We start from the raw sequence: 23,949 nt of genomic DNA on the forward strand, positions 1-23,949 counted from the left end.
TACATGTTAATGTAAGATAAACAAGCTACGCTATGTAGAACACACAGTAGTACAGGGTTATTCAATTCCAAGAAATACGACTATATTTATTCTTTCAAAAGCTCTTACACGTTCTTCTTAAAAGCAATAAATCAAACAAGCTCAAGACAAACCTCGACTTGTTTGCTAGTCAACTCGTTCAGAGATCTAAGACAGACTCTGAACCACCTAAGCTCTTAACCCCTAGATGCTTTGCTTCTCCTTCTTAGGACGTACAAAACTCTCTATTGCTAAAAGCTCTCCCTGTGTGTTAACCGGCAACACATTGCCAACGCTTCCTTTATATATCTTTCAGGAAGCCCTAGATCTAATCTATCTACCCAATGGAAACTTTCCATTTCTTCTACTTCAGCGAATAAGCCAATCTTCCTTTTCTTTTTAGATCGATTGCTTCTTCTTCAAGTCTTCCTTTAATGTCCCTCTTCATTAAATCTTCTTTTAATGCATCGGTCTTGATACGTGCTTCTCACGAACCACCTCTCTGATGTAGTAGTTCATGTCACACTTCATGAACTACTTCAGCTCTGCTACAGCATCGTCTTCCCATACACCTTCAATCTCCCCTTTTTAATTCGTCGTCTCACAAGTACCTGAGATAGAAGACAAGAACCAACCACACACAACAGCACCAGTATATATGTCTAAACGTTAATTCAACCAACTCAAGACAATTAAGAACATACTTATATTATCCTAAAACCGGGTTTAAGCAAAGTAATACATAATATCAAAAGATAGCATATGCAAATGCTCCCCATAATCTTAGCCAGTCTGAAAACATGGATAACAAGGAATTGCAACAAGTGGTGCAATTGAAATAACATAGACATGAAAACAAAGCAACAAAACACAGCTCCCCCACAATCTTGGTCTTCTACATCCTAGTCTTCTTCTTCTCCCCCTGCTTGTGAGCACACGGATTAAAAACACCAAGAAAAATACCTCACATATTCATAAGGATAGGGATACTAACCTGCTACAGCACTCTGAAGATCCTGAACTATCTCAGCTAGCGCTTGAAGGGCTCGTGTTGTGTCCTGTAGTGCCACTTGCAAATCAACACGGCTGAGTGGTCCTTGAGGGATGGCAACTGATCCAAGTTCATAAAGGGATACACGACGTGGTGCAGTTCTGGAGCTTGGTGTAGCAGTTCGTGGAGCAGGGATCGGAGCAGGAGATGCCTGACGGGTTGTCCTTGCAGAGCTTCTCTTTGGTTCAGCTTTAGCTGGTCCCTTTCCTTTTGCCAGTCTCTGCTCATAGATCTCGCCCACTCGTTTATCCTTCTTGTAGAGAACCGGACGTTGGAGCTTGTCACTAGGATAGGATGGAACCGCCTGCTGACTTTGAAGAAGTGCCATGATCAAGCGAGGGAAGATCAACCAGCGGGCATCATTGACTTGAATCACTCCAAGATTAAGAATCTGTCTGAACATCATCTTCCCCAAATCAACACGGACTCCATGAGCCATCTTGTAGATCAGTCTTGCTCTCTCAAGTGAGACATATGTCTTGTGAGTCGAGGGAATCCAGTTGTATGCAGCTATGATCATCAAGGCCCGTAGCATGGAGTAAGTCCGCTGTAGTGAGACCATCCCATTCTGTCTTTGTATCTCCGGTGATGAAGAAGCTAACTCAGTTACCGAGATATCATCCAACGTTGCGGCTTCCTCCTCTTCTTCCTCAGTAAGTGGTTCCCAATCTATGGCATTATTGAGGTGCGCAGGTGAGAACTTGTACTCTTGTCCCCGTACAGAGACAACCACTTCATCAACATCCGCTTCAGCTTTAGTACTCGGCAGACCTGCATAGAACTCAGCTACAACTTGCTCAACATACACTGCAAGATTCGAGACAGTTGATTCCATAGATCCTTTCTTGATAACGGCCAAGTACCCCACTGATCAGCTTCCTTCAGATCCACCGAACGCTCAGCAAGTACCTTACGCTTAAGGAACTGATCATACCTTTTCTTGATGAGAGGAGCATTGGTTCAGCACTTTTGTCACCAGACCTTCTCGATCTCAGCTGAGGCGAGGCTCCTGCTTCCTTAGCCAAATATGGAGACTTGGCTGCATCTTCTGGTGTGAGAAACTGAGATTGAGTTGGTGTACTAGACTCCCCTGTCTTTCTCTGTTTCCCAGAGCGCAACCCTAATCGCTTCAGCACCCGTTTCTTCCTCCTTTCCTTCTGGAAGCTTCATCTGATTCAGAACCCACGTAACAGCATCATCCTTGGGTTCATCGTCCACTTTCTTGGCTGAATCAGACTCAGCTTCACTTAGCTCCTTCTCAACTTCAATGATCGCCAGAGGTAGAGCAGATTCATCCTTTCTTCTGGTGATTTAGCAGTGACCGGAACATCTTGAATGGCAGCACCAGTGGATCCGATTTGCGGTTGCGGATCTGCTTCAGGAACCTTCACAGATGGCTCCTCTCCAAGACCTGGAGTCCTTTCATCGCTCTCCTCTGAAGGCTTTCTCATTAGCGGTATTGAACGAGTCAAGCTCCTCAGTGACCTCAGGAGTGCATCGGAGACGGGCATATCGTTTCTCGGTGGAGGCGATTCAGGTTCGCCATCAGTGAGTGACCTTCGACTTCCTTCAGCCTCTGCATGCTTTCTCCTTGGATGATTCGGCTTGTTGAGCTGATTTCTTTCCTTTCCCATGATAGATGTCAGTTTCTGTGTGAGAATCGTGTGAGAGATGAAGAGAGGCTGCGAGATTGAGCTTCTTAAGCACGATGGAGATTTTCTAGGGCTTGTTCCCCACTACTTCCCTTAACGGAATAAAACTGAATCAACTTTTTCTGATATTGCAGATCTGGTCCCTGACTTTTTATCCTCTCCTTTGCATGCCTACAACATTTTAATTTCTCTCATCCAAACACACAAACATTAGGCACATTCGTGAATTATTAATGTATCATCAGACTTTCAAGATAGTAATAAAACACAAGTCACAACTCACAATTGGCTGAATCAAGATTACTATAAAGCATTAGATCAATTCAGTTCAGTTACCATTTGTGTGAAGTGCTTCACGAGTTGCCTCAGTGCTTGATTCAAGCTGCACATATAACTCTTCCTAGATCTTATATTCTGGTGCAGCCGATTGTCTTTTTATGGCTAGCTTTCACATTGATATGCCTTCATCAATGCTGCCGGTTTTCATTCTTTATTCTCGTGCTGTGAAACCCCTGTTGTTTCCCATCATGAATCTATCAAAATTTTTTTTTTTTTATTTTCTGAGCATCTTTCTGTATCATTGCTGGCTCTTTTTATTGAGAGGGGGGGGCCACAGATTGACGTGAAACCTGTACCATTACAACATTGACGGCATATCAAGCAGCTCTTTTCCACAGCGTTCTCGGGTTCCAAAACCAATCTGAATCATATGTACATCCCGAATCAGCACCTGCACTATTCTCTGCACAACTTGACTCAACAATCAAGATTACACACACCAATTGCATTTCTTAATGTGATAAATCGATTAAATTCAAGAGATTTAGTGAATATATCAGCCAACTGCAAATCAGTAACTACATGTTCGATTACTACCTGATTGTCTTCAACTAATTCTCTGATGAAGTGGTGCCTTATGTCAATGTGCTTCGTCCTTGAATGTTGGACCGGATTCCTCGAGATATCAATTGCACTTTTGTTGTCACAATACACAAGAAAGGGACCCGATTGCATTCCATAATCAGCTGACATCTGCTTCATCCAGATAAGTTGTGAGCAACAGCTACCCATGGCAATATATTCTGCTTCCGCCGTAGAGAGTGATACAGAGTTCTGCTTCTTGCTCAGCCACGAGATAAGATTGTTTCCAAGAAAGAAACATCCTCCACTGGTACTCTTTCTATCATCAGCACATCCTGCCCAATCAGCATCACAGTATCCCACCAAGTTCTTGTTGGAATTCTTCGAGTAATACACGCCCAAGCTCTCTGTTCCTTTGACGTACTTGATGATCCTCTTAACTGCATTCAGGTGTGATACCTTTGGCTTAGCTTGATATCGTGCACACACACCGACACTGAATGACAAATCCGGTCGACTCGCAGTTAAGTACAATAGACTGCCAATCATCCCTCGATAGAGCTTGACATCCACATCTTCTCCTGCTTCATCTCGTGCCAGCTTCAGTGATGTACTCATGGGTGTCTTAGACACTTTGGAGTTCTCCATACCAAATCGCTTTACCAAACTGTTAGCGTATGCACTCTGAGATATGAAGACACCTTTCTCTGACTGAGACACTTGAAGTCCAAGAAAGTACTTCAGTTCACCACACATGCTCATCTCAAACTCTTGAGTCATATTCTGAACAAACTCATCCACCAGCTTCTGTGACGTGCCTCCAAAGATAATGTCATCCACATAGATTTGAACAATGATTATCTCTTTTCAACTTCCTTGAAGAACAGCGTCTTGTCTATACTCCCTCTGATGTACTCCGCTTCTAACAGAAACCTTGTGAGTCGTTCATACCATGCACGCGGTGCTTGCTTCAACCCATATAATGCTTTCTTCAGTCGATACACATAATCATGATGCACTGGGTCCTCAAATCCCTTTGGCTGCTCAACATAGACTTCCTCCTGAAGGACTCCATTGAGGAAAGCACTTTTCACATCCATTTGATGCACTTTGAAATTCAGAATGCACGCCATTCCCAGAAATAACCGAATGGATTCCAATCTTGCAACTGGGGCAAAGGTTTCTTCAAAGTCTACTCCTTCAATCTGTGAGTATCCTTGAGCTACAAGCCTTGCCTTGTTACGAACTACTTCTCCATGCTCATCAGTCTTGTTCTTGAATATCCATTTAGTGCCAACCACGTTTACTCCTTTAGGTCTAGCAACCAGTTCCCACACATCGTTCCTGGTGAATTGCTCAAGTTCTTCCTCCATCGCGACAATCCAATATTCATCACGTAGTGCTTCAGTGTGTGTCTTAGGTTCTATTGATGAAACGAAACATGCGAACTGCACCATTTCTTTAAAGTTGATCACCTTTCCACGCGTTTTTCGTCCTTCTTCAATTCCTCCAATCACATCAGACTTCGAATGATTGCGATGAACTTGCTGAATCACTGGTTGCGGTACTGTATCTGAGATCGGACCTTCCTCAATGACTTCAGTCGCAGCTATGGATGATCCACCTTCTTCCTCTTCATCTGATCCCATGTCATCACCTACAACCACAGACAAATCATCAAATACAACATTAACTGATTCTTTAATTGATTCTGTCCGTTTGTTGTAGACTCGGTATGCTGAACTAGACTGTGCATAACCCAGAAAAAATCCTTCATCACTTCTTGAGTCAAACTTCCCAAGGTAGTCCTTGTCATTCAGTATGTAGCACCTGCATCCAAAAACATGAAAGTAACTAAGATTAGGAGTTTTGCCTGTCCACATCTCATATGGTGTCTTTGTTGTCCCTTTTCTGACATACACACGGTTGATTGTGTAACACGCCGTGCTGAGTGCTTCAGCCCAGAACCTCTTGGCTATCTTGTTACCATGGAGCATTGCTCTTCCCATTTCCTGTAGAGTTCTATTCTTTCGTTCAACCACTCCATTTTGCTGAGGTGTCCAAGGTGCTGCAAACTGGTGAGCTATTCCTCTTGATTCAAGAAAGGTAGTCATGGCTTCATTCTCGAATTCTCCTCCATGATCACTGCGTATCTTCTTGATTCCTCCCTTTTCATTTATGTGTTGAAGCGCCCAGATTTTGAAACTTTCAGACACTTCTGACTTTTCCCTGAGAAAACGAACCCAAGTGAACCTGGTGTAGTCATCCACTAGTACAAACACGTACTTCTTTCCTCCGATACTCTCGGTTTGCATAGGACCCATGAGATCCATGTGAACTAGATCCAATGGTGCCTTTGCCTGAACATCTGGTACCTTTTTGTGTTGTATCTTGACTTGCTTTCCCTCATTGCATGCACCACACACAATCTTGTCATCGATCTTGAGTTTGGGTACTCCTCGAACCAAGTCGTTGCACACTAGATTCGTTAGATTCCTGAAGTTCATATGTCCCAAACGTCTGTGCCATAGATCAATATTCCCTTGAGCTGACAAGCACTTAACCTTCTTTTCCCACATGTAGCAGTTATTGCCAGATCTCACACCTTGTAGTACTGTTACACCATGTTGGTTTATGGCACGACAATCAATTGCTGAGAAGCACACCGTAAGTCCGTCATCACACAGTTGACTCACGCTGATCAGATTAGCCTTTAATCCTTTGACAAAGTAGACATTCACCAATTTAGGTACTTCTGAGTTACACGTTGTACCTTTGCCTTGAATGACACCACATCCTCCATCTCCAAAGGTTACCTTTCCTCCTTTTACTTTTGACACTTTGTCTAGATACTCAATGTTTCCTGTCATGTGTCTAGAGCATCCACTGTCGAAGTACCATGGTTCCTCAGATTCAGAATCACTTGACACTCGCGCCATGTTACATCGTATGGTGCTTCTCGGCTCAGTCACTATCTTAGGATACAAGTCGGTTTTCTTCATCCAGCCTCGAGAAGTCTTCCCTATTCTCCAAAACTTGTGTTGTCTCCATACTTGTTTGACCCGTTCCAGATACTTGTAGCAATATCTCTTGTAATGACCAAACTTCCCACAGAAGAAACATCCACTTATCTGAGCTGGAGTAGTTTGTGTCTTAGCTTCTTCAGCATGCGCAAAACCTCCAGACACAAAGCGTGTTGTACCTGTTGAGCTATTCTGTCTTCCAGTGTAACCAAGTCCCATCAATGAGTTTTCAGTTCTTCCACTGCTCAGAATCTTGTCAAGTTGCTTGGTTCCCGTGAGCATCTTAATCTTCCGATATTGCTGATCTAATTCAGCTTGAAGATCAGCTGCTCTCTTTCTTTCAGCCAGTAGTTCTTCTCTGAGCTCGTCCGCTTGCTTAGACAGGACCAATTTTTCTTTAATCAGATTCACACTTTCCTTAGCCAACTCAGCTTCTCTGTTGAGGTCATCCTTCAACACTTGTACTTCAACTTCCAGTCGTGCCTTCTCTTTAGCCAATGCCAAATTCTCTGTTCCCAGCTTCACTAGTGTCTCTCGAACTTCCTTGTAGCTTTCATCTAAGTCATTTTCTTGCTCAGCCTCACTCTCAGATCCTGAGTCACACTCCACGATTCCTAGAAACGCCACAAAGTTGTTCACTTCCTCTTCACTTTCGCTGTCGGACTCGCTGTCATTGATTCCTATCATGGATTTTTCTGGCTTTCTCCTACCATCCGACTCGCACTCAGCTTGAGTGTGTCCATATCCCTTGCAGTTATGACACTGAATCTCTCTTCTTTTCACTGTGGGACACTCAGTTCGAAAGTGACCATACCCCTTGCATTCATAGCACTTAGCATCATTCTTCCTGTAGTTCTTCTCTGGCTCAGACGTCTTCCTACCTTGGCTAAACTTCTTCTGCCCATTCTCCACTTTTCGTAGAGCTCTATCAAACCTTCTGACCAGGAGACTCACAGGGTCGTTATCATCCATAGGCTCCTTTTCAACTGATGCAAGCGCAATTCCTTTTTCCTTCATTCCACCAGACACACTAGCTACTTCCATCTCATGAGCTTGTAACATTCCAACCACTTCATCAAATGTCATCTCGTCAGTGTTACAGGAGACGGTCATAGCTGCTTTGTATGCCATGAACTTAGACGGCAGACACCTCAGGAACTTCTTCACAAGTTTCTTCTCTTTGTATTTCTTCCCAAGTGTAAGTGCTTCTTGTGCTAGTGAGCTAATCTTTGAGCTGAAATCTCCAACAGATTCATTATCCTCCATCTTGAGCTCTTCAAATCTTGTTGCAAGCATATCCTTTCTAGAACTCTGAACCTTTGAGGTTCCTTCAAAATGCTTCTGCAGAATATCCCATGCATCCTTTGCTGCCTCGCATCCTTGAATTAGTTCAAACTGCTTCCTTGCTACACTGCAATGTATGACAGTTAGTGCACGAGCATTGAACTTAGCCATCTTGTTCTCATCATCAGTCCAGAGCTCCTCCAGTTTTGGAACGTCTGTTCCATCCTCGGCTCTTGCAACAGGTGATTTCCAACCAGATTCCACAGCCTTCCACGCCAATGGGTCAATACCCTTGATTGTAGCCTTCATGCGCGCCTTCCAGAATCCATAGTTTCCTACTTCAAGGATCACCTTGGAACTTATCACCAACTCGCGATAGCTATCCATCTTACTCCGCAGGATCTACCTGTTTAAATAAACAAAGCACAGATACCTGCTCTGATACCAATTGTTAATGTAAGATAAACAAGCTACGCTATGTAGAACACACAGTAGTACAGGGTTATTCAATTCCAAGAAATACGACTATATTTATTCTTTCAAAAGCTCTTACACGTTCTTCTTAAAAGCAATAAATCAAACAAGCTCAAGACAAACCTCGACTTGTTTGCTAGTCAACTCGTTCAGAGATCTAAGACAGACTCTGAACCACCTAAGCTCTTAACCCCTAGATGCTTTGCTTCTCCTTCTTAGGACGTACAAAAACTCTCTATTGCTAAAAGCTCTCCCTGTGTGTTAACCGGCAACACATTGCCAACGCTTCCTTTATATATCTTTCAGGAAGCCCTAGATCTAATCTATCTACCCAATGGAAACTTTCCATTTCTTCTACTTCAGCGAATAAGCCAATCTTCCTTTTCTTTTTAGATCGATTGCTTCTTCTTCAAGTCTTCCTTTAATGTCCCTCTTCATTAAATCTTCTTTTAATGCATCGGTCTTGATACGTGCTTCTCACGAACCACCTCTCTGATGTAGTAGTTCATGTCACTCTTCATGAACTACTTCAGCTCTGCTACATCATCGTCTTCCCATACACCTTCAGTACACCCTCAGAAATAAGCAGACCCAGGTAAGCCGTAACTTAAAAGACGACTACGAATATGGCATGCGTGAGTTAAACTCCAAGCTGCTCCACAACGATAGCAAAAATGAAATCGACACCTGGTTAGAAACCATAACCAATTAACATGATAATATTAGCTTTTTAATCAAACTATAGATTTATACTATGATTATAAAAATACTAACCTGCAACGCATATGTATACAACCATCGATTTTCTCAACGTAGAATTTGCAACTAGGACACCTCCTCCACTGCTTATTTTTAGCCATCTGAATCAACATAGCATCTTCTACATCGCTATTCTTCTTCTTCTTCCTCGCGTTCCCACTTCTCTGAAACTCCTCACACCGCATCCCCGCATGCCACGTAGCCTTACACTGAGCGCAGAACAGTCTGTGACAAGACGGACACTCCGTCTCCCTCACTTCATCACCTTGTTCATCATCGTCCACCACCATCATCGCCGAGCAGTCTTCGAATGGACAGTACACTTTCTCCGACGACAGAATCAACGACTCGCACAAGGATTTGTCCCAGCGCTCGAACACGTCCCCTGGGATTATATCTCGACATGTGTAAGGCTCTAGAAGTCTCGCGCAGTCCACGTCAGGGCACTTGATCATGGCTATGTTCTCTTCTATCATGGTCGTCACGTAACGTGCGGTGCACTCGGTGCAGTAGTGATGAGTGCAACCAGTGGTTCCTCGGAAGATGTCGGTGGGAGACTTTTCATCCATGCAGATCATACATAACGTTTTAGATGGTTCGGCGGGTTTGTTATCGGGTTTTATCTTCGGTTCTTCTTGATTAATACGAGTGGCGATGTGGCTATGGAGTTGGTGATAATGGTTAGCCTCGGAGGTTGATGAGACCGAGGAAGAAGACAGAGCTTCTTGGAGATGGAGATCCCAAGCATAGGGTTGGTAGACTTCGTCGACGTAATTGTACAACGCAGGGTTATAGTGATAATCTTCCATCCTTGTGCGTGATGATGATGACGATGATGATGAAGAGAAGCATGTTCCCATATCTTACTCTTCAGTTTTTTTTCTTTTTTTTTTTGCTTTGTGTTGAGTTTGATTTAGGTGTGCATTCATGTTAAATTATGGCATATATTGGAAGATAGATTGTTGCATTGAATTAGCTGAATGAAACTTTTCCTCTTTCTTAAAAATGACTTTCTTATTTACGAACAAATATATAGATAATAATAGTATATATTGACATTATTGCATATATATGTCAACATTACTTTTTTATACATATATACCATTTTCTTGTTGATGAGAATACAGTATATGTTAATTCTACAAATTATAAATCAGAGAACATCTTTAGCCATTTCAAAACGGCTTTGCTCATTGTGTTGGCAGGTAACTTTACGCAAAAGCATGGTTCACTTTCATCCATTGCCAGAGTTCCCTATCAAAGCGCAAGCTGTGTCTTGTTTCTTCACTAAAACTAGATATTTTGGATTGAGTTTCTAAAAAAATTAAAATTTCACAATTATATACTAATGTTAATGTATATATATATATAATTTTTCTAAGAACCTCAATTATGGATGCTCTGACTAATCATACTCCGATGCGCTTTATACTAATTTACGGAAATTTTGTCGGCACCTTGATGTCTTTAGCATATTGCCATAACTAACCAAATTCTTTTTTTAATTGCCTCGAAATATTATAATTGCCTCCAACTTTCAACTCTTAAACATGTCAATGAAGAAAAGAGAGCTTACACTCACTTTACCGAACCTTTGATCTTACAAGTAACATAAATCAGTTGTACTTTCATTAGCATCATTGATACTAAAAACACGTGGAACTTAAGAAAAAACTCAGCAATTAGTTATCATAACTATTTAATCAAATTTTCTTTTACCTTTATTACAGTTTACGATTAATAAGCCTATGAGTTAAAACAAGTCCGATGATGAAAGAGTGATCAATTTGTGACTGCACCACCATCGTCAAAACATCGTTTCCAAACTCCAAACCTTTCCTCGATTGTTTTCTCTTCACTTCTGCCACAACTCTTCCACAAATGTCCTCGATTTCTAAACTCGAACCTCGAGCTACCATCTTATAATGATATTGTTCATTCTTTCTACACGATCCCGTTAGGACTCTATAAGAAGAATATGAATCTTTACTCGGAACCTGAAAAATATTACTTTTCACTCGAAAATATTCTGAGTTTGTTGTTGAATCAGATGTCCCCGATGGTGATCTATATCCTTCCCAAGTCTTGAATAATCCAAATTTCTACAGAAACACAAAATAATTAGTTTCAAAGTTAATAAATGTGTTAAAAATAATAAAAAATAACTTGCATGAAAAAATAAAACTGGGACGTGTATATATCTACCTGGCTACGTAAGGTAAACAAGAGATGACCATGTAAATCCATGAGGTAAACTTCACGGCAGCTCTTAGAGTTATAATTATCGACACGATAAATTATATCTCCGTTAGAATCAAAGACGGTGCAGCCATTTGTATTGAACACTAACGACTTCATCCAAATCGTGAAACTCTCTTTCTCCGTCGTCAAGTACGGCGAACTTGTTTCTTCTCTGGCGGCGCCGGAGGTTGTACGGTCGGGATGAATCCTCACCATAGTTTCCGCTGGACAGATACGATTCTGCCAAGCTTTTGTTTCGTAAGGTCGTCGATATATATGCATGTAATATATATATCGAGACAATGATAAGATTCTTTTTGTGATTTGTTTTGGTCGACATTAATGGACCGAAACTTGGGTTTATATACTACTACTGATTTGTGGAAATTACTGATCACCTTGTTCGTTTGTGATAAATCTAAGTTTTTTAATCAAAAATAAACTTAATAATTTTCTGCTAGTGTATAGTTATTCAATGTTCAAATAAAGTTGGTCCCATCATTATGTTTGATTTTTTTTTGTTTTGAAAAAGTGCTTTTCTATGTTTGAATCTTCAAAACAAAATTACATCTATTAATTAATTATGCATGTTCTCTCGAGTTAGTTATATAGTTTACTGTTGTCTATATTGATATGTGAAGTACTACAGTATATATATATACATATCGTTGTTGAGGCCTTCTTCCACATGTTTAACGTGAAAATCTAACGACAGCATATCTTTGGAGAAAAAGGAACATCCACATTGCTCAAAATCTTTAAGTGAGTATTTTAGATAAAATACTACAACAAGATTATTTAATTAAATTAATGCTTAAAAAAAATCTAAACCATTTATTCACAAAGACACATTTCATGTACAAATCATATTGATTTTTTTCTATTTTAAGTATTTAGAACACTTTCATTGAAATGTTCCCACAAAAAAAATATTGCCTTTAAATAAAACAGAATAATAAATAAGAAATAAATAATGGGATGAAGTTTCAAACGAGAACTTATTTTAGAAAACTCTCTAGAATTTTTTTTTTTTTTTTGATTAAATATCAAATTCATTGATCACTTTGAAAGGTTAATTTACATATAGGTACTATATTTTTTTAGAGTTTAAAGAATAAAAAAATGGTGTCTTCTAGTTTGTGTAAACATCAAACCATCTTCTAAGTAGCCCCTCCATTTTATGGTTTCCCTTGTACTTCAAAGAAGAGATACGGTTGATGACAACTCTCCCAATGATCTTAGTAGTCTTCTCTACTGATAAGCAGGTTCTTCCATGTCTTCTTGAGTTTCTTTCTCTCCACAGTATATAGATAGTTGTTTGGAACACTAGGCGAAGAAGAGCAGTGTCGAGTCGACTCCGGTTTGGCTGCAACAGAGAAGCTACAGTATCCTCTCAGTCGGGCGTGATTTCTGCTTCAAGTAGACCTGCTGCTAAATTCATCCATACCGTGAAAGTATATGGACAAGCAAAGAACAGGTGGTCTTGTGTTTCATCCTTCTCTCCACAGTATACACAGCATTGCTTAATGCCCCATCCTCTCATTCTAACTCCAGTAGACAATCTGTCCTTAAATGCTAGCCAAACCATGAAAGCATGTCTAGGGATGCTTTGCTGAAACCACAAAATCTTGTGCCAAGGGAGCTCGGTCTTCTTGATTCGCAGATAGTCCCATGTCTTCGTAGATGAGAATGAAGGTTTGAAATCATCTTGATCATGTTTCCATAAAGCTATATCAGGACCTGCAGTTGGCACCGGGCGGCTTGTAGCTGCAAGCGTGTCACATAGTTCAGGAAAGCGTCTCTGCGCACAACGCCTAATGTTCCAGTTTTCTCCACAGGTTGCCTCCGCAAGAGTAGCTGACATGTGCACTCCCAAGTAGCTAACTCCCAACTCCCCAGTTATATCCATCAGTTTACCCATCTCCGACCAATGATCAAACCAAAAGAAGATTGATTCACCATTCTTTACCTCGTAGCGAATGCAGTCATATGCTATGGGTCGTAGCTTGAGTAGCTTACGCCAAACCCACGACCCTTTCTTGTCATTGGCATCCCAATAAGAGCTATTCTTTAAGAGGTACTCACGAGTCCACGCAACCCACAAAGAACCAGATAAAGAGAATAACTTCCAGATAAGACTCAAGGCAAATACCTTTGAGGTGTCCTTGAAATGTCTAATACCCAGACCTCCTTCTTTCTTCGGACAGCAAAGGTCGCTCCATGCTACTTTAGCTTTAGAGGTGATGGTTGGTGAACCTGACCATAAGAATGCACTGCACATACTCTCAATGGTGTCCAAACAACCCTGTGGTAATATAAAAGCTGAGCTCCAGAAATTGACTGTACTTGTGATCACAGACTTTATTAACTGGAGACGTCCAGCAAAAGACAGTGCTCGATGTGTCCAAGATAAAAGCTTGTTGCGAATCTTATCAATAAGGGGATCATATTCCAACTTACTCCATGCTTTGGTGGTGAGAGGCATACCCAAATAGCGCACCGGTAAGGTTCCTGTCATAAACCCTCTACTCTGTGCCGCTCGGACTAGTAGGTGTTGATTCTCCCCAGCAGTGAATATTGACGATTTAGAGACATTTATCTGAAGACCTGAGATGGCTGCAAACTGGTTCATCACTGCAAGTACCCCATCAAGAGACCTCACACTTCCATCTGCGAAGACTAGTATGTCATCCGCGAAGCTAAAGTGGGTGAGCTGAACCTGATGGCACTGTGGATGGTATCCAAAGAGATCATCAGCAGCTGCTTGATTTAACATACATGAGAGAGCATTGTTTACTATCACGTATAAGTAGGGAGAGAGTGAACAGCCCTGACGGAGCCCCCGGGCATTGGTGAAGAATCCTTCCAATTCCCCCATTCACTGCAACCGAAAAAGAGGCAGTGGATATGCAGAGATAAATCCACTGAATAAATTGACTAGGCACACCCATAGCTTGTAGCACAACAATAATGAAACTCCATTTGACAGTGTCAAAAGCTTTTGAGATATCCAGCTTTATGGTGCTTCGAGCAGAGATACTGGGAAGATGATAGCCATCCAATTATGTAGCTAATAAAAAATTCTCCAATAACAGTCTTCCATTAATAAAAGCACTCTGATTGGACTCGACAACTGTAGGAAGTAGCATCTTGAGCCGGTTGGCAAGGATCTTTGAAATTACCTTATAAAGAAGGTTGCAGCAGGATATTGGCCGGAAGTCTTTCATGGTTTGCGCAGGATTCTTCTTTGGGATCAGAGCCAATATAGTAGAGTTCACCCCTGTGGGAAGAAATTCAAACAGGAAGAAGGATTGAATCACCGTAATGAAATTCTTTCCCACAACAGGCCAGGCCGCAATAAAGAACTCCTTAGTGTAGCCATCAGGACCATGAGCCTTTTGATTTGGCAAAGCCTTTAAAGCTTGAAGAATCTCTTGAGGGGTCACCGGGGATATCAGAAGAGCAGTATCCTGTGGAGAGCACTGGTAACTCATAAGAGTTTGTAGAGCGGCCACTGATACTGGAGAGCTGCTAGACGATTCAGTTTGGAGAAACTTTTGGAAATAATCCACCGCTTCCTTCCTGATAGTTGAGGGCTCTGTCAGTGTTTCTCCGGACTCTGTATGTAGCACATTTATATTATTTCTGGCTGCGTGATCCTGCACAGCATGGTGGTAAAACGTAGTGTTCTGATCCCCCAGTGCAAGCCATTGAATCCTGGATTTCTGCATAAGCAGTTTCTCCTCCACCAGTGCTAAATGGTGCCATCGCTGTGAAGCCTCCTCTTCTGCAGCAAACGTGGTAGGACTTGGGTCAGCTAACACTTGCTCTTGACATCGGCACAAATTCTCAAATGTCTGCTTTGTTCGGTTGTGGATATCGCCATATTGGGATTTATTCAATGCTCTTAAACCGTACTTCAGTGACTTCAGTTTCTGGTGGAACATACTTAGAGCTGTTCTGGAGTGACAGATATCACCAGTAAGTTCCCATTTGCTCTTAACAGTAGATAATAAATCGCCATGTTCTGCCAAATAGTTAAAAAACTTAAAAGGCTTGCGCTTCCCAACCACATGATGCTTTAAGCGAACTACACATCTCGCATGATCAGAAACACCTCCTGTTTCGAAAGTGGCAAAAGATTGGGGATACACACGCAGCCAGTCTCTGTTGATTAGTGCTCGGTCTAGTTTTTAACCTATGGGGTCAGCTCCCCTTTTGTTCCACCAGGTAAATAAAGCTCCAGTGAATGCAAGGTCTGTGAGAGAGCAGTCAGTGGTGAGCTCTTGAAACTGCACCATACCGGCCTGAGCCCCCATGTAATCTGGCGCTCGGGAGTGCTCCGTAGACGAGAGTGTGGTGTTGTAGTCGCCAATAAGAACCCAAGGCATAGAAAGATGTTGATAAGCCTGATGTGTCGCTCTTATATCAGACCATAGACGTCTCCTTATAGCTATGAAGTTAGAGGCATAAACCGCAGAACAGATAATTTGATCTCCCTTCTCCGATTGTACAACACAAGTAATTATCTGATCACTTTTGTGAAGCAGAGTAACAGTTACCCCAGGGCCCCAGCAGAACCAGATACGCCTGAGGCGATGGTGATCATAATTCGTTATAGAGTTCCAGCCCGGTAGCGCTGCTTTAACAATCTTCTCATGGTTACATTCTTGCACTCTTGTCTCTAGAATACAACCAAATAAAGGTTTCTTATCTTGAATCCACTTTTTAAGCACCCAGTGTTTGCGTGGCTTGTTGAACCCACGCATGTTCCAAGAGAAAAAGGACGTCATATCTTCCTAACGGAAGATTTTTTGTGTTGAACCTTCATACTTAGAGCCTTGAATTCCTTTGATCGTCCCAACTGATAGCTCTTCTTCACACGTTTGGTTTGTTGTCCTGGTTTCTTGTCTTTAACTTTTACCATGGATCGTATCTCTCCCTCCTCCAGCCCTTCCAAAATCTCTTCCGCATCTCCAATATCTTCCTCGTCCATAAGGGGTTGGAAACGAGAAGGAGAAATAGTCACCTTCTCATTTACTGAAGCTGCTGATCCGGAACTTTTGGGTGAGTCAGTGCTTAGTGACTTGTCAAACTTCTCCAGCAGCGAGGAAGCTTTGAACGTCTTGGTAGCTGTCAACCATCCCGAAGGGTCGCTCGGGTCACTCGGGTTCATCTCCAATGCCTCTGGAACTTTTTCAGTAGCTTCAAAACCTTGAGAAAGACGACCTACACTGCTTGTTACCATCAACACTTCATCTTGATTTCTAGACTCTTCCAAATCTGTTCGAATGGGAAGGGATTCAAACTCCTGAATTAGATTTTCCACCACCTCCTTAGCCTTATTCGAGTTACTTTTACTCTCTGTTCCTTCTGCTACAGTTTCCTCCTCTGAGACCTTATCCTTGGTGAGTATGACCACATTTTTGGAGACACAATCCTTAGTCTTGTGGCCCCATTTTGAGCATACACTGCACCTCTCCGGAAGCCAAGGGTAAGAGACAGCAACCTTCACCTGACTGCCATCCTGGTCTTCAAACTTTAAAGCTTCAATCAAAGGTTCATGTAAGTTGACCTCAACCAGAACTCGAGCCACATCCAACCTTGTACATCTTTCTATTTGCGGGTGGAGCTTCACAAAATTTCCTACCGGTTTCGAGAGAGCCTTCAGACCAACCCGTGAGAAGAGATGGCTATGCACCATCTTTAAATCTACCCAGAGGAGCATCGCAGATAGGTCTGGTGGCGATGCAGCAGTCTCCGGCGACCATTCCTGAAGTACCAACGGCACATCTGATATGTGCCAATAGCGCCGCTTGATCACTCGCTTAGGAAGTTCCTCATTCTCAATTCGAAACAGGACAATATCCTTGGCTATGAATTGTACATCAATCTTCCCTTTGGTCCCTGGAACAGATCAGATCCTGTTAACAGTAGCGTGTATTGGACCCACATGAGGTGCATCGCCGATGAAGTACCCCACCGCAAACGCTTTCCACAGAGGCTCCGAATCCTCAAAAACCTCCGCTGGAAGCTCCATTGAGGCAACTCCTCTTTCCACCGCGAACGCTGGATCCAGTCTTGCCGAATTTCATGGATTCCGTGTTTTCGGTCGTGAATCGCTTTCTCCTCTGCCGTCGTTCATTATCAAAAAGTTACTATTAACTCTCTAGAATTTCATAAAACACTTGTCACATTTTAGTTGACACATTTTTATCCAGGATTAAAAATTAATTAATTTTATTTTGATTTAAATTAAATTATTTTATTAGCTTTATTTTAAAGTTTTAATGGATAAACATGCACTCAGATATAATGCAGTTATCTAGTTTTCGATATACTCACTAAAATACTACATATATGATTTAACTAGAGAGAGATGAGCAGTGACAGAGCCATAATGTTTTTGGACCATGGTCAATTTAATTTATAACAAAATATTAGTTACATATAATTTTTTAAAAAACTTATTATAATAACTCATTTAAACAATATAATTTTGAACATATTATATAATTCAACTATATAAGTGTGCAAATACTAACTTACGAAGTAGTTAATTAGTATTCTTAATCATTAAAAATTAAAGTAGTGTCTGATATGATATTTTCGGATTAAATTTGTGATTAAAAATAAAAATGTTTTGAAGATTGAGTGTAAAATAGCTTTTAGTTAAACTGGTTGAACATAAGTTAAATACACATGAAAAGTTAAGATAAATGGATAAAAATAATTATTGCATACTGTTTAGTTAGATAATGGGTTTTGACCAAATTAAAATCCGTATGGATTTTAAATAATCATAGTTTCAAATCACGTTTGAAAAAATATTAGGGGGTCATAATACTAATTTTTGCAACACTTTACCAGATTCTTTTCCTAAAATATAAGTAAATAAAAAAAATCCACAAAAGTCTATAGGGGCCAACTGACCCCCCTCTCACACAGCTGCCTCCGCCCCTGGAGATGAGTTGGGCAATCGATTTTGAGTTGTATACCCTCGTGTGCGCATGTCGCACTCACACCCAATCAGTCAATTGTACATCATATTAAAATTTGAAAGTCGTAGATAAAACAAATGTCAAGAAAAATCATAGTCACTTTTTCCTGGTGTACATATATATATATATATATGTATCGCACAATACCAGCTACCAGATATAAATATTCTTAATATATATATTTATACACATATATATGAATATACATCGTCACGATAGAATTATAAGATTGTTAAATGTATTGAATGCCTTTTCTCAAAAAAAAAGATTGTTAAATGTACGAACCATTTATACTATGACTAGAATATGTACAGTACGTATATAATTATAAAACTGTTGCAGTCGACGAAAAGTGCACAAGTGTTTTTTTCAAAAAAAAAAAAAAAAAGTGCACAAGTGTCACAGGTTTAGCCGTTTAGGTCTTAATTAGCGGATAATCGTCAGACATATTACCCTTTTGTTTTTGTCTTATGTATATTTTAGTGTCTTTCTTTAATCGTGAAAACTAGTTATAAAATTAGGTTTAGTTTGTCGTACTATTTTATACACTTTAGTTAAGTAATATCAAATTTCTGGCATGTTGAACCTTTATCGTGGCTCTTTTTATTTTATTTAAAGTTTTAAAATTTATCGTGGCTGACGGATTATCCAAAATGACACTAGCAAGTTGAAGAAATAAGTAAAGCCCTTTCTCAACAAAAGTTGAACAAATAACTGAAGAGCATTTTAAATATATAAACTTAAACGATCTAATTTGTTATACCAGGTAACAAGTTTTTAGTTCGAATTCGGATTTAAATGATTCTCATACGACTCTATGTATCTCGATTTGTTGTTTAAAACGCAATTACCCGTTTTAGAAAGTTTATAGTCCACGATTCATGGTTATGGTAACAGTATATCAGTAGTAAGAAAATATTCAAACGTTACTATAAAAAAAGACGGAAATATTTCTTCTCGTGAAAAAACACTCGTAAGAAAATACTAATATACTTCAACTTATAGTGTCACATTTTTTGTTAATGTAGATTGCGATAGTCCAAGAGTTTTAATTAATTAAAATGACAGATCATATGACACTTTCTGACATTTAAGAAAACTTTGAACAATGAATTAAATACATAACCTTTCGCCCCTAAGTGTACATCATCGGTTACAAATCCAATTTAGATGACACAGTCCAATATATACAACCCGTTGAAGTGTGCTTTTTTAATTGTGCCCTTCTGTGTTAGGATAAGCACCAGCTCCATATATGTTACTGACAAAATGAGAGAATTGTTTAGAATTTTGTTGGATTAATTAAACCAATAGATGATCTAGTGTATGAAGCACTTTAATTGAAGTATTAGGTATCCCAATCTTATTTTTTCACGTACATGCATTTCTCCATTGGTGTGCAAATAATTAAAGTTACAAATCAGAATGGTAAATATATTGCTTTGTAAGCAACGAATGTAATAGCAAATTAGGCTAATAAGGAAAAAAAGATAAAAGTTTGTACACATAGAAAGAGAAGGAAAAACAAATGCAGAAACTAAACAAGTGGTTCCACTATATGTTTTTAATATAAGAATATAGAATAGTACATATAGAAAATAGTACATATGTAGAATTTTTAAAGACTTATTCTTGGATTCACCCCCTAGGGTGAACCTCTAGGTTCACCAACCAATAGTGTTTGAGTATTTGATATTTGATATCTTTTAGAAAATGAAACATAATTGAATTTCCAAATTAGATTAAAATAAAAATACATAAAAATAGTAATAGTTACAAAAAATAAATAAATTAATATTATTAAATCTTCACTAAAATACTAAATCCTATACTCTAAATCCTAAAACCTAAACCCTAAATCTTAAACCCAAATTTTTTAGGTAAACTCTAAACCTTTTGATAAATTCTAAACCCTAAATTACAAATATTAAAAACTAAATCATAAAAACACTAAACCTTAAATTCTAATCACTAAACCCTAAACCTTTGGGTAAACCCCGAACCCTTGGATAATTCATGAACATGTAGGTTCACCGACCAATATATAATGTTTGAGTTTATGATTTATCCAAGGGTTCGGAGTTTACCCAAGGGTTTAGGGTTTAGTGATTAGGATTTAGGGTATAGTGTTATTATGATTTAGTTCTTAATATTTGTGATTTAGGGTTTACGATTATCAAAAGGCTTAGGTAAATTTTTGGGTTTAGGATTTACCTAAGATTTTAGGGTTTAGGATTTAAGGTATAGGGTTTAGTATTTTACTAAAAGCTTAATAATATTAATTTATTTATTTTTGTAACTACTACTATTTTTTATGTATTTATATTTGTTATTTTAAAAATATAATTTAGTTTTGAAATTAAATTTTGTTTCCTTTTCTAAAAGATATCAAATATTAAATACTCAAACACTATTGGTTGGTGAACCTAGAGGTTGAACCCAAGAATAACTCATTTTTAAAACCTTGCTTTATGCCACTTATCCAACTCCAAATGGGATTATGCACTTGTCGTTTTCTTTGCTGTCATAAATAGACATGATTAAGTTATAAAACAGATACGTAAAAAACAATTTGGGCGTGTAGAGACCCATTGAGTCCATTGACTTCAAACACATCCATACGGCCCAACATCATAATCCAAGATATAGCATGAAAGAGGCAGTGAATTTTGCACTATGAAAATGTGTAATTTATGAGACTCGTGATGTATTTCCAAACCACTTCTATAATTTTTTTGATAAAGAGAATTTTTTAACTTCAATGTCTTTATAATAAAGTTCTTCAAGAAAATGTCGAACAATGTTATTTTCCCTTCTAAATATAGAAACAAAATGTTAATGAAAATGTTAGCATTATCCATTTAGTTTTATCATAATCCTGTAGCAACAAACTATGATGGTAGATTCATGTATGGACTCACAATCTAAGGTGGAAGATCATGGCAATATGGATTCAAAAGGAGAAGGTGAATTATGATGAGTTACCATTGACGATTGACGTTACTGAGGCTTTCTTATACTTATTTTACTAGGTGCGGATCCCCCGCGCACGCGCGGAGTTCGGTGATAGAAGTATTTCATTATGTAATGGATCCTCTCTAGAGTTGTGGTAAAACTGTATCAGTGATGTTGTTATCTTATACGTATTTGCTGAGATAAAGAGTTGTGGTGAAAAATATATATTATTCTTTTGATTATGAGTTTGTTGAATATATATATATACGTATTAGCAGGTGAATATAGTCGACGTTTGTTGTATTTTGTAATATTATATATAATTCTTATCTTATAGTTATAAGTGTGTTTTATAATATTTATTATTTTTTGTATATTTGGTTATATTTTTCAGCATTTTTTTATTATATGTTGTGTTTTTTTCTGGTATATTATTAGTTTTCCTTAATTTGAGTTTTATGATTAAAAGAGAGTTAGATTCTTTTTTTGGTTGTACTTACTTTGATAACTTTGAAAACAATGACTTTGTTTGCTTTTCAATAAATTTGTTCCATAATCATATATGTTATCATATCAAAGTAAATAACATGTTTTTCATTTTGATAACTTTCCATCTTAATCACATCATATTATATATCTTTGTGCACACATCGGTTTACGCCACAATCGCAAAAGGCCAAAAATAATTATATGTGCTGGGATGTTAAATTGGGGCATTGGTAAATAAGCAAAGAAACATAAACTTTCCCTTTATTATATGTGCTGGGATGTTATCTTTCATTTTGATCCTTTCTATGTTATCAACACACAGGAAAATCTGCTATTTATAGGGTTTGAGGTGTTCTTTGGTTTTCATATACATCATGATTTGATTGTAAAGTAAGGGAGGCGGAGAGTTCGTGGGAGTTATTGACTTTAATCTGAACAGATAATTCATTCGAGAGGTTAAGGGAGAGTGTGAAAGAGACGTAGCGGAAGAAACACGGGAGACATAAAGTTGAGAGGATAAATAAAAAAAATTCTAACCCAACAAAAGAGAAGATTAGAAAAAGCGGAATCCACGTGTACAACTATTATGGTCAGTGAGATCCAGAGTCTTCACCAAACTTCTTCCCCGGCTCCGGCGACTCCGATCAAACACTCCATGAAACTCATCTTCTCCAAGTGAAGCCTGAAGCAAATTAAGGTTTATACGGTGGAAAACCCTCAAATTTTCTTTGTCCAAAGTCGTACCGAACTTGTTGTCCTCCTTCGGATGGCGCACTGTACTTCTTCAGAAACTCTATCTGACGCGACCACCAAAGCTCTGAATTACCATACCACCAAACAACATCATCATCTCGATACATTCACTCAAAGAGAACCTATACTTCTCTGTCAAATCTAGTGACCAAGTAAGAAAATACACTCTCTTGAGTCTCGAGAGAAAATCATGCGACCAGTAAAATAAGAACAACTCAATCTCTCGGTTTTAGGTTATAAATCAGAGCAAAGGAGATTTGGATAACATAACCTCAACCCAGAATCAGTAAAGCTTAAGAATGCAAATCAAGTCTGAATCCGGTTTAAGAACACCGCAAAATCACCTACGCGAAGTGAGGATCCGCAAATAGGAAACAAAAATCGATCCTGGGATCCAATATACTACAAACAACAAAACATAAGAGCTGTCATGAACCTTCTTTCTGAAAGATTTTCTATTTGGTAGGAGGAAAGGTCGAGAGAAATCTCTTCCAGTCTCTCTAAAAATAAGAGAGAGAAAGCTACGGAAAAAAATTTAACCCAACAAATGAATACTCTTAGCATCTTGTTTTTCTTAAATATATATCGATGAGAAGAAAAGTTTGAGCAAAGGAGAACTTACCTGGAAGATCGACCAAAACAGATGAGACCGGAAACGGAATCGTCACAAACGAAGGATCGAGAGGAAGACGGCGAGAATTCTAATCTTGACGCTTCATGTTGTCGATATTTGGGCCACATGTTTAATTTCAAAGTCCATAACAGAATAATCTTTAGCCCATTCGTTAAGCCTGTTTTGTTTTAAAAAAAAAAAAGGTGGAGCCCACGAATATGCTGACGTGGCGGCAAGGGAGAGCTTCAACTCCCTCATTATATAATAGATTTTGAAGGTTTCTTAGTCTAAAACTATAAAACTTTCAAGCTGAAGGATTAGCATTATTATGGCTCGCTGTAATCCTTTATGGGTTGGTGCTTTGTTGCTACTAATATGGGCGATTCAAGTTTCTTTAGTCCCGTAACATGTTAAACAAATCACTGAAACTATGTAAGTTCTACCTCCGATTGCAAATATCAGTAGAATTGACTTCAATAAATATATGAATTCTCTTTTTTTTTTTGTAACTTAATATATGAATTCTCTTTATTCCTTTCATCGTAACTATGTGCATCCGGATCATCCTTGACTCTTATTATATTTTGATATATACTCTCTCTTTATTCCTTTCATCGTAGCTATGTGAATCCGGATCATCCTTGACTCTTATTATATTTTGATATATACTCTTGTAATGACTAGTCAATTTTTGGATATTTTTAATAGCTAATAGAAAATGAAGAAGAGAGGGATTTTGTTTATTGTTGATAATGTTCTTTAAATTTCTTGTGAA

The 23,949-nt window shown here is 39.0% G+C and overlaps 4 protein-coding genes across 11 annotated transcripts; all 4 read right to left on the bottom strand.

The window, feature by feature from the left end:
- Positions 1 to 796: 796 nt before the first annotated feature.
- On the bottom strand, positions 797 to 1,591 carry LOC130512377 (uncharacterized). The gene is made up of 2 exons (XM_057010290.1): positions 1,013 to 1,591; positions 797 to 940 (listed from the first exon to the last, which is right to left on the bottom strand). Exons 1-2 carry the CDS (start codon positions 1,587 to 1,589, stop codon positions 921 to 923), a joined length of 597 nt encoding a protein of 198 aa, XP_056866270.1. The 5' UTR covers positions 1,590 to 1,591; the 3' UTR covers positions 797 to 920.
- A 7,347-nt stretch (positions 1,592 to 8,938) lies between these two features.
- LOC108858922 (E3 ubiquitin-protein ligase RSL1-like) lies at positions 8,939 to 9,982 on the bottom strand. Its single transcript, XM_018632771.2, has 2 exons — positions 9,138 to 9,982; positions 8,939 to 9,050 (listed from the first exon to the last, which is right to left on the bottom strand). Exons 1-2 carry the CDS (start codon positions 9,980 to 9,982, stop codon positions 8,939 to 8,941), a joined length of 957 nt encoding a protein of 318 aa, XP_018488273.2.
- A 799-nt stretch (positions 9,983 to 10,781) lies between these two features.
- Positions 10,782 to 11,691, bottom strand: LOC130512737 (protein LURP-one-related 11-like). Its single transcript, XM_057011013.1, has 2 exons — positions 11,328 to 11,691; positions 10,782 to 11,224 (listed from the first exon to the last, which is right to left on the bottom strand). The coding sequence occupies exons 1-2, from the start codon at positions 11,643 to 11,645 to the stop codon at positions 10,847 to 10,849; spliced, it is 696 nt and encodes a 231-aa protein (XP_056866993.1). The 5' UTR covers positions 11,646 to 11,691; the 3' UTR covers positions 10,782 to 10,846.
- Positions 11,692 to 22,233: 10,542 nt separating this feature from the next.
- On the bottom strand, positions 22,234 to 23,313 carry LOC108838012 (uncharacterized). Of its 8 annotated transcripts, none has more exons than XR_008945857.1 (3): positions 23,184 to 23,290; positions 22,998 to 23,082; positions 22,234 to 22,625 (listed from the first exon to the last, which is right to left on the bottom strand). XR_008945857.1 is itself a non-coding variant. In XM_018610996.2 (3 exons), the coding sequence occupies exons 1-3, from the start codon at positions 23,300 to 23,302 to the stop codon at positions 22,362 to 22,364; spliced, it is 321 nt and encodes a 106-aa protein (XP_018466498.1). In that variant the 5' UTR covers positions 23,303 to 23,313; the 3' UTR covers positions 22,234 to 22,361. The 8 variants fall into 8 exon arrangements, 1 of the variants encoding a protein (XP_018466498.1); XR_008945859.1 differs by lacking the exon at positions 23,184 to 23,290 and having other exon boundaries at positions 22,234 to 22,490; positions 22,553 to 22,625; positions 22,998 to 23,177; XR_008945858.1 differs by lacking the exons at positions 22,998 to 23,082; positions 23,184 to 23,290 and adding an exon at positions 22,833 to 22,991 and having other exon boundaries at positions 22,234 to 22,490; positions 22,553 to 22,625.
- Positions 23,314 to 23,949: the final 636 nt, after the last annotated feature.

Source organism: Raphanus sativus, chromosome 5 (assembly GCF_000801105.2).
Source record: "Raphanus sativus cultivar WK10039 chromosome 5, ASM80110v3, whole genome shotgun sequence".
Taxonomy (NCBI): domain Eukaryota; kingdom Viridiplantae; phylum Streptophyta; class Magnoliopsida; order Brassicales; family Brassicaceae; genus Raphanus; species Raphanus sativus.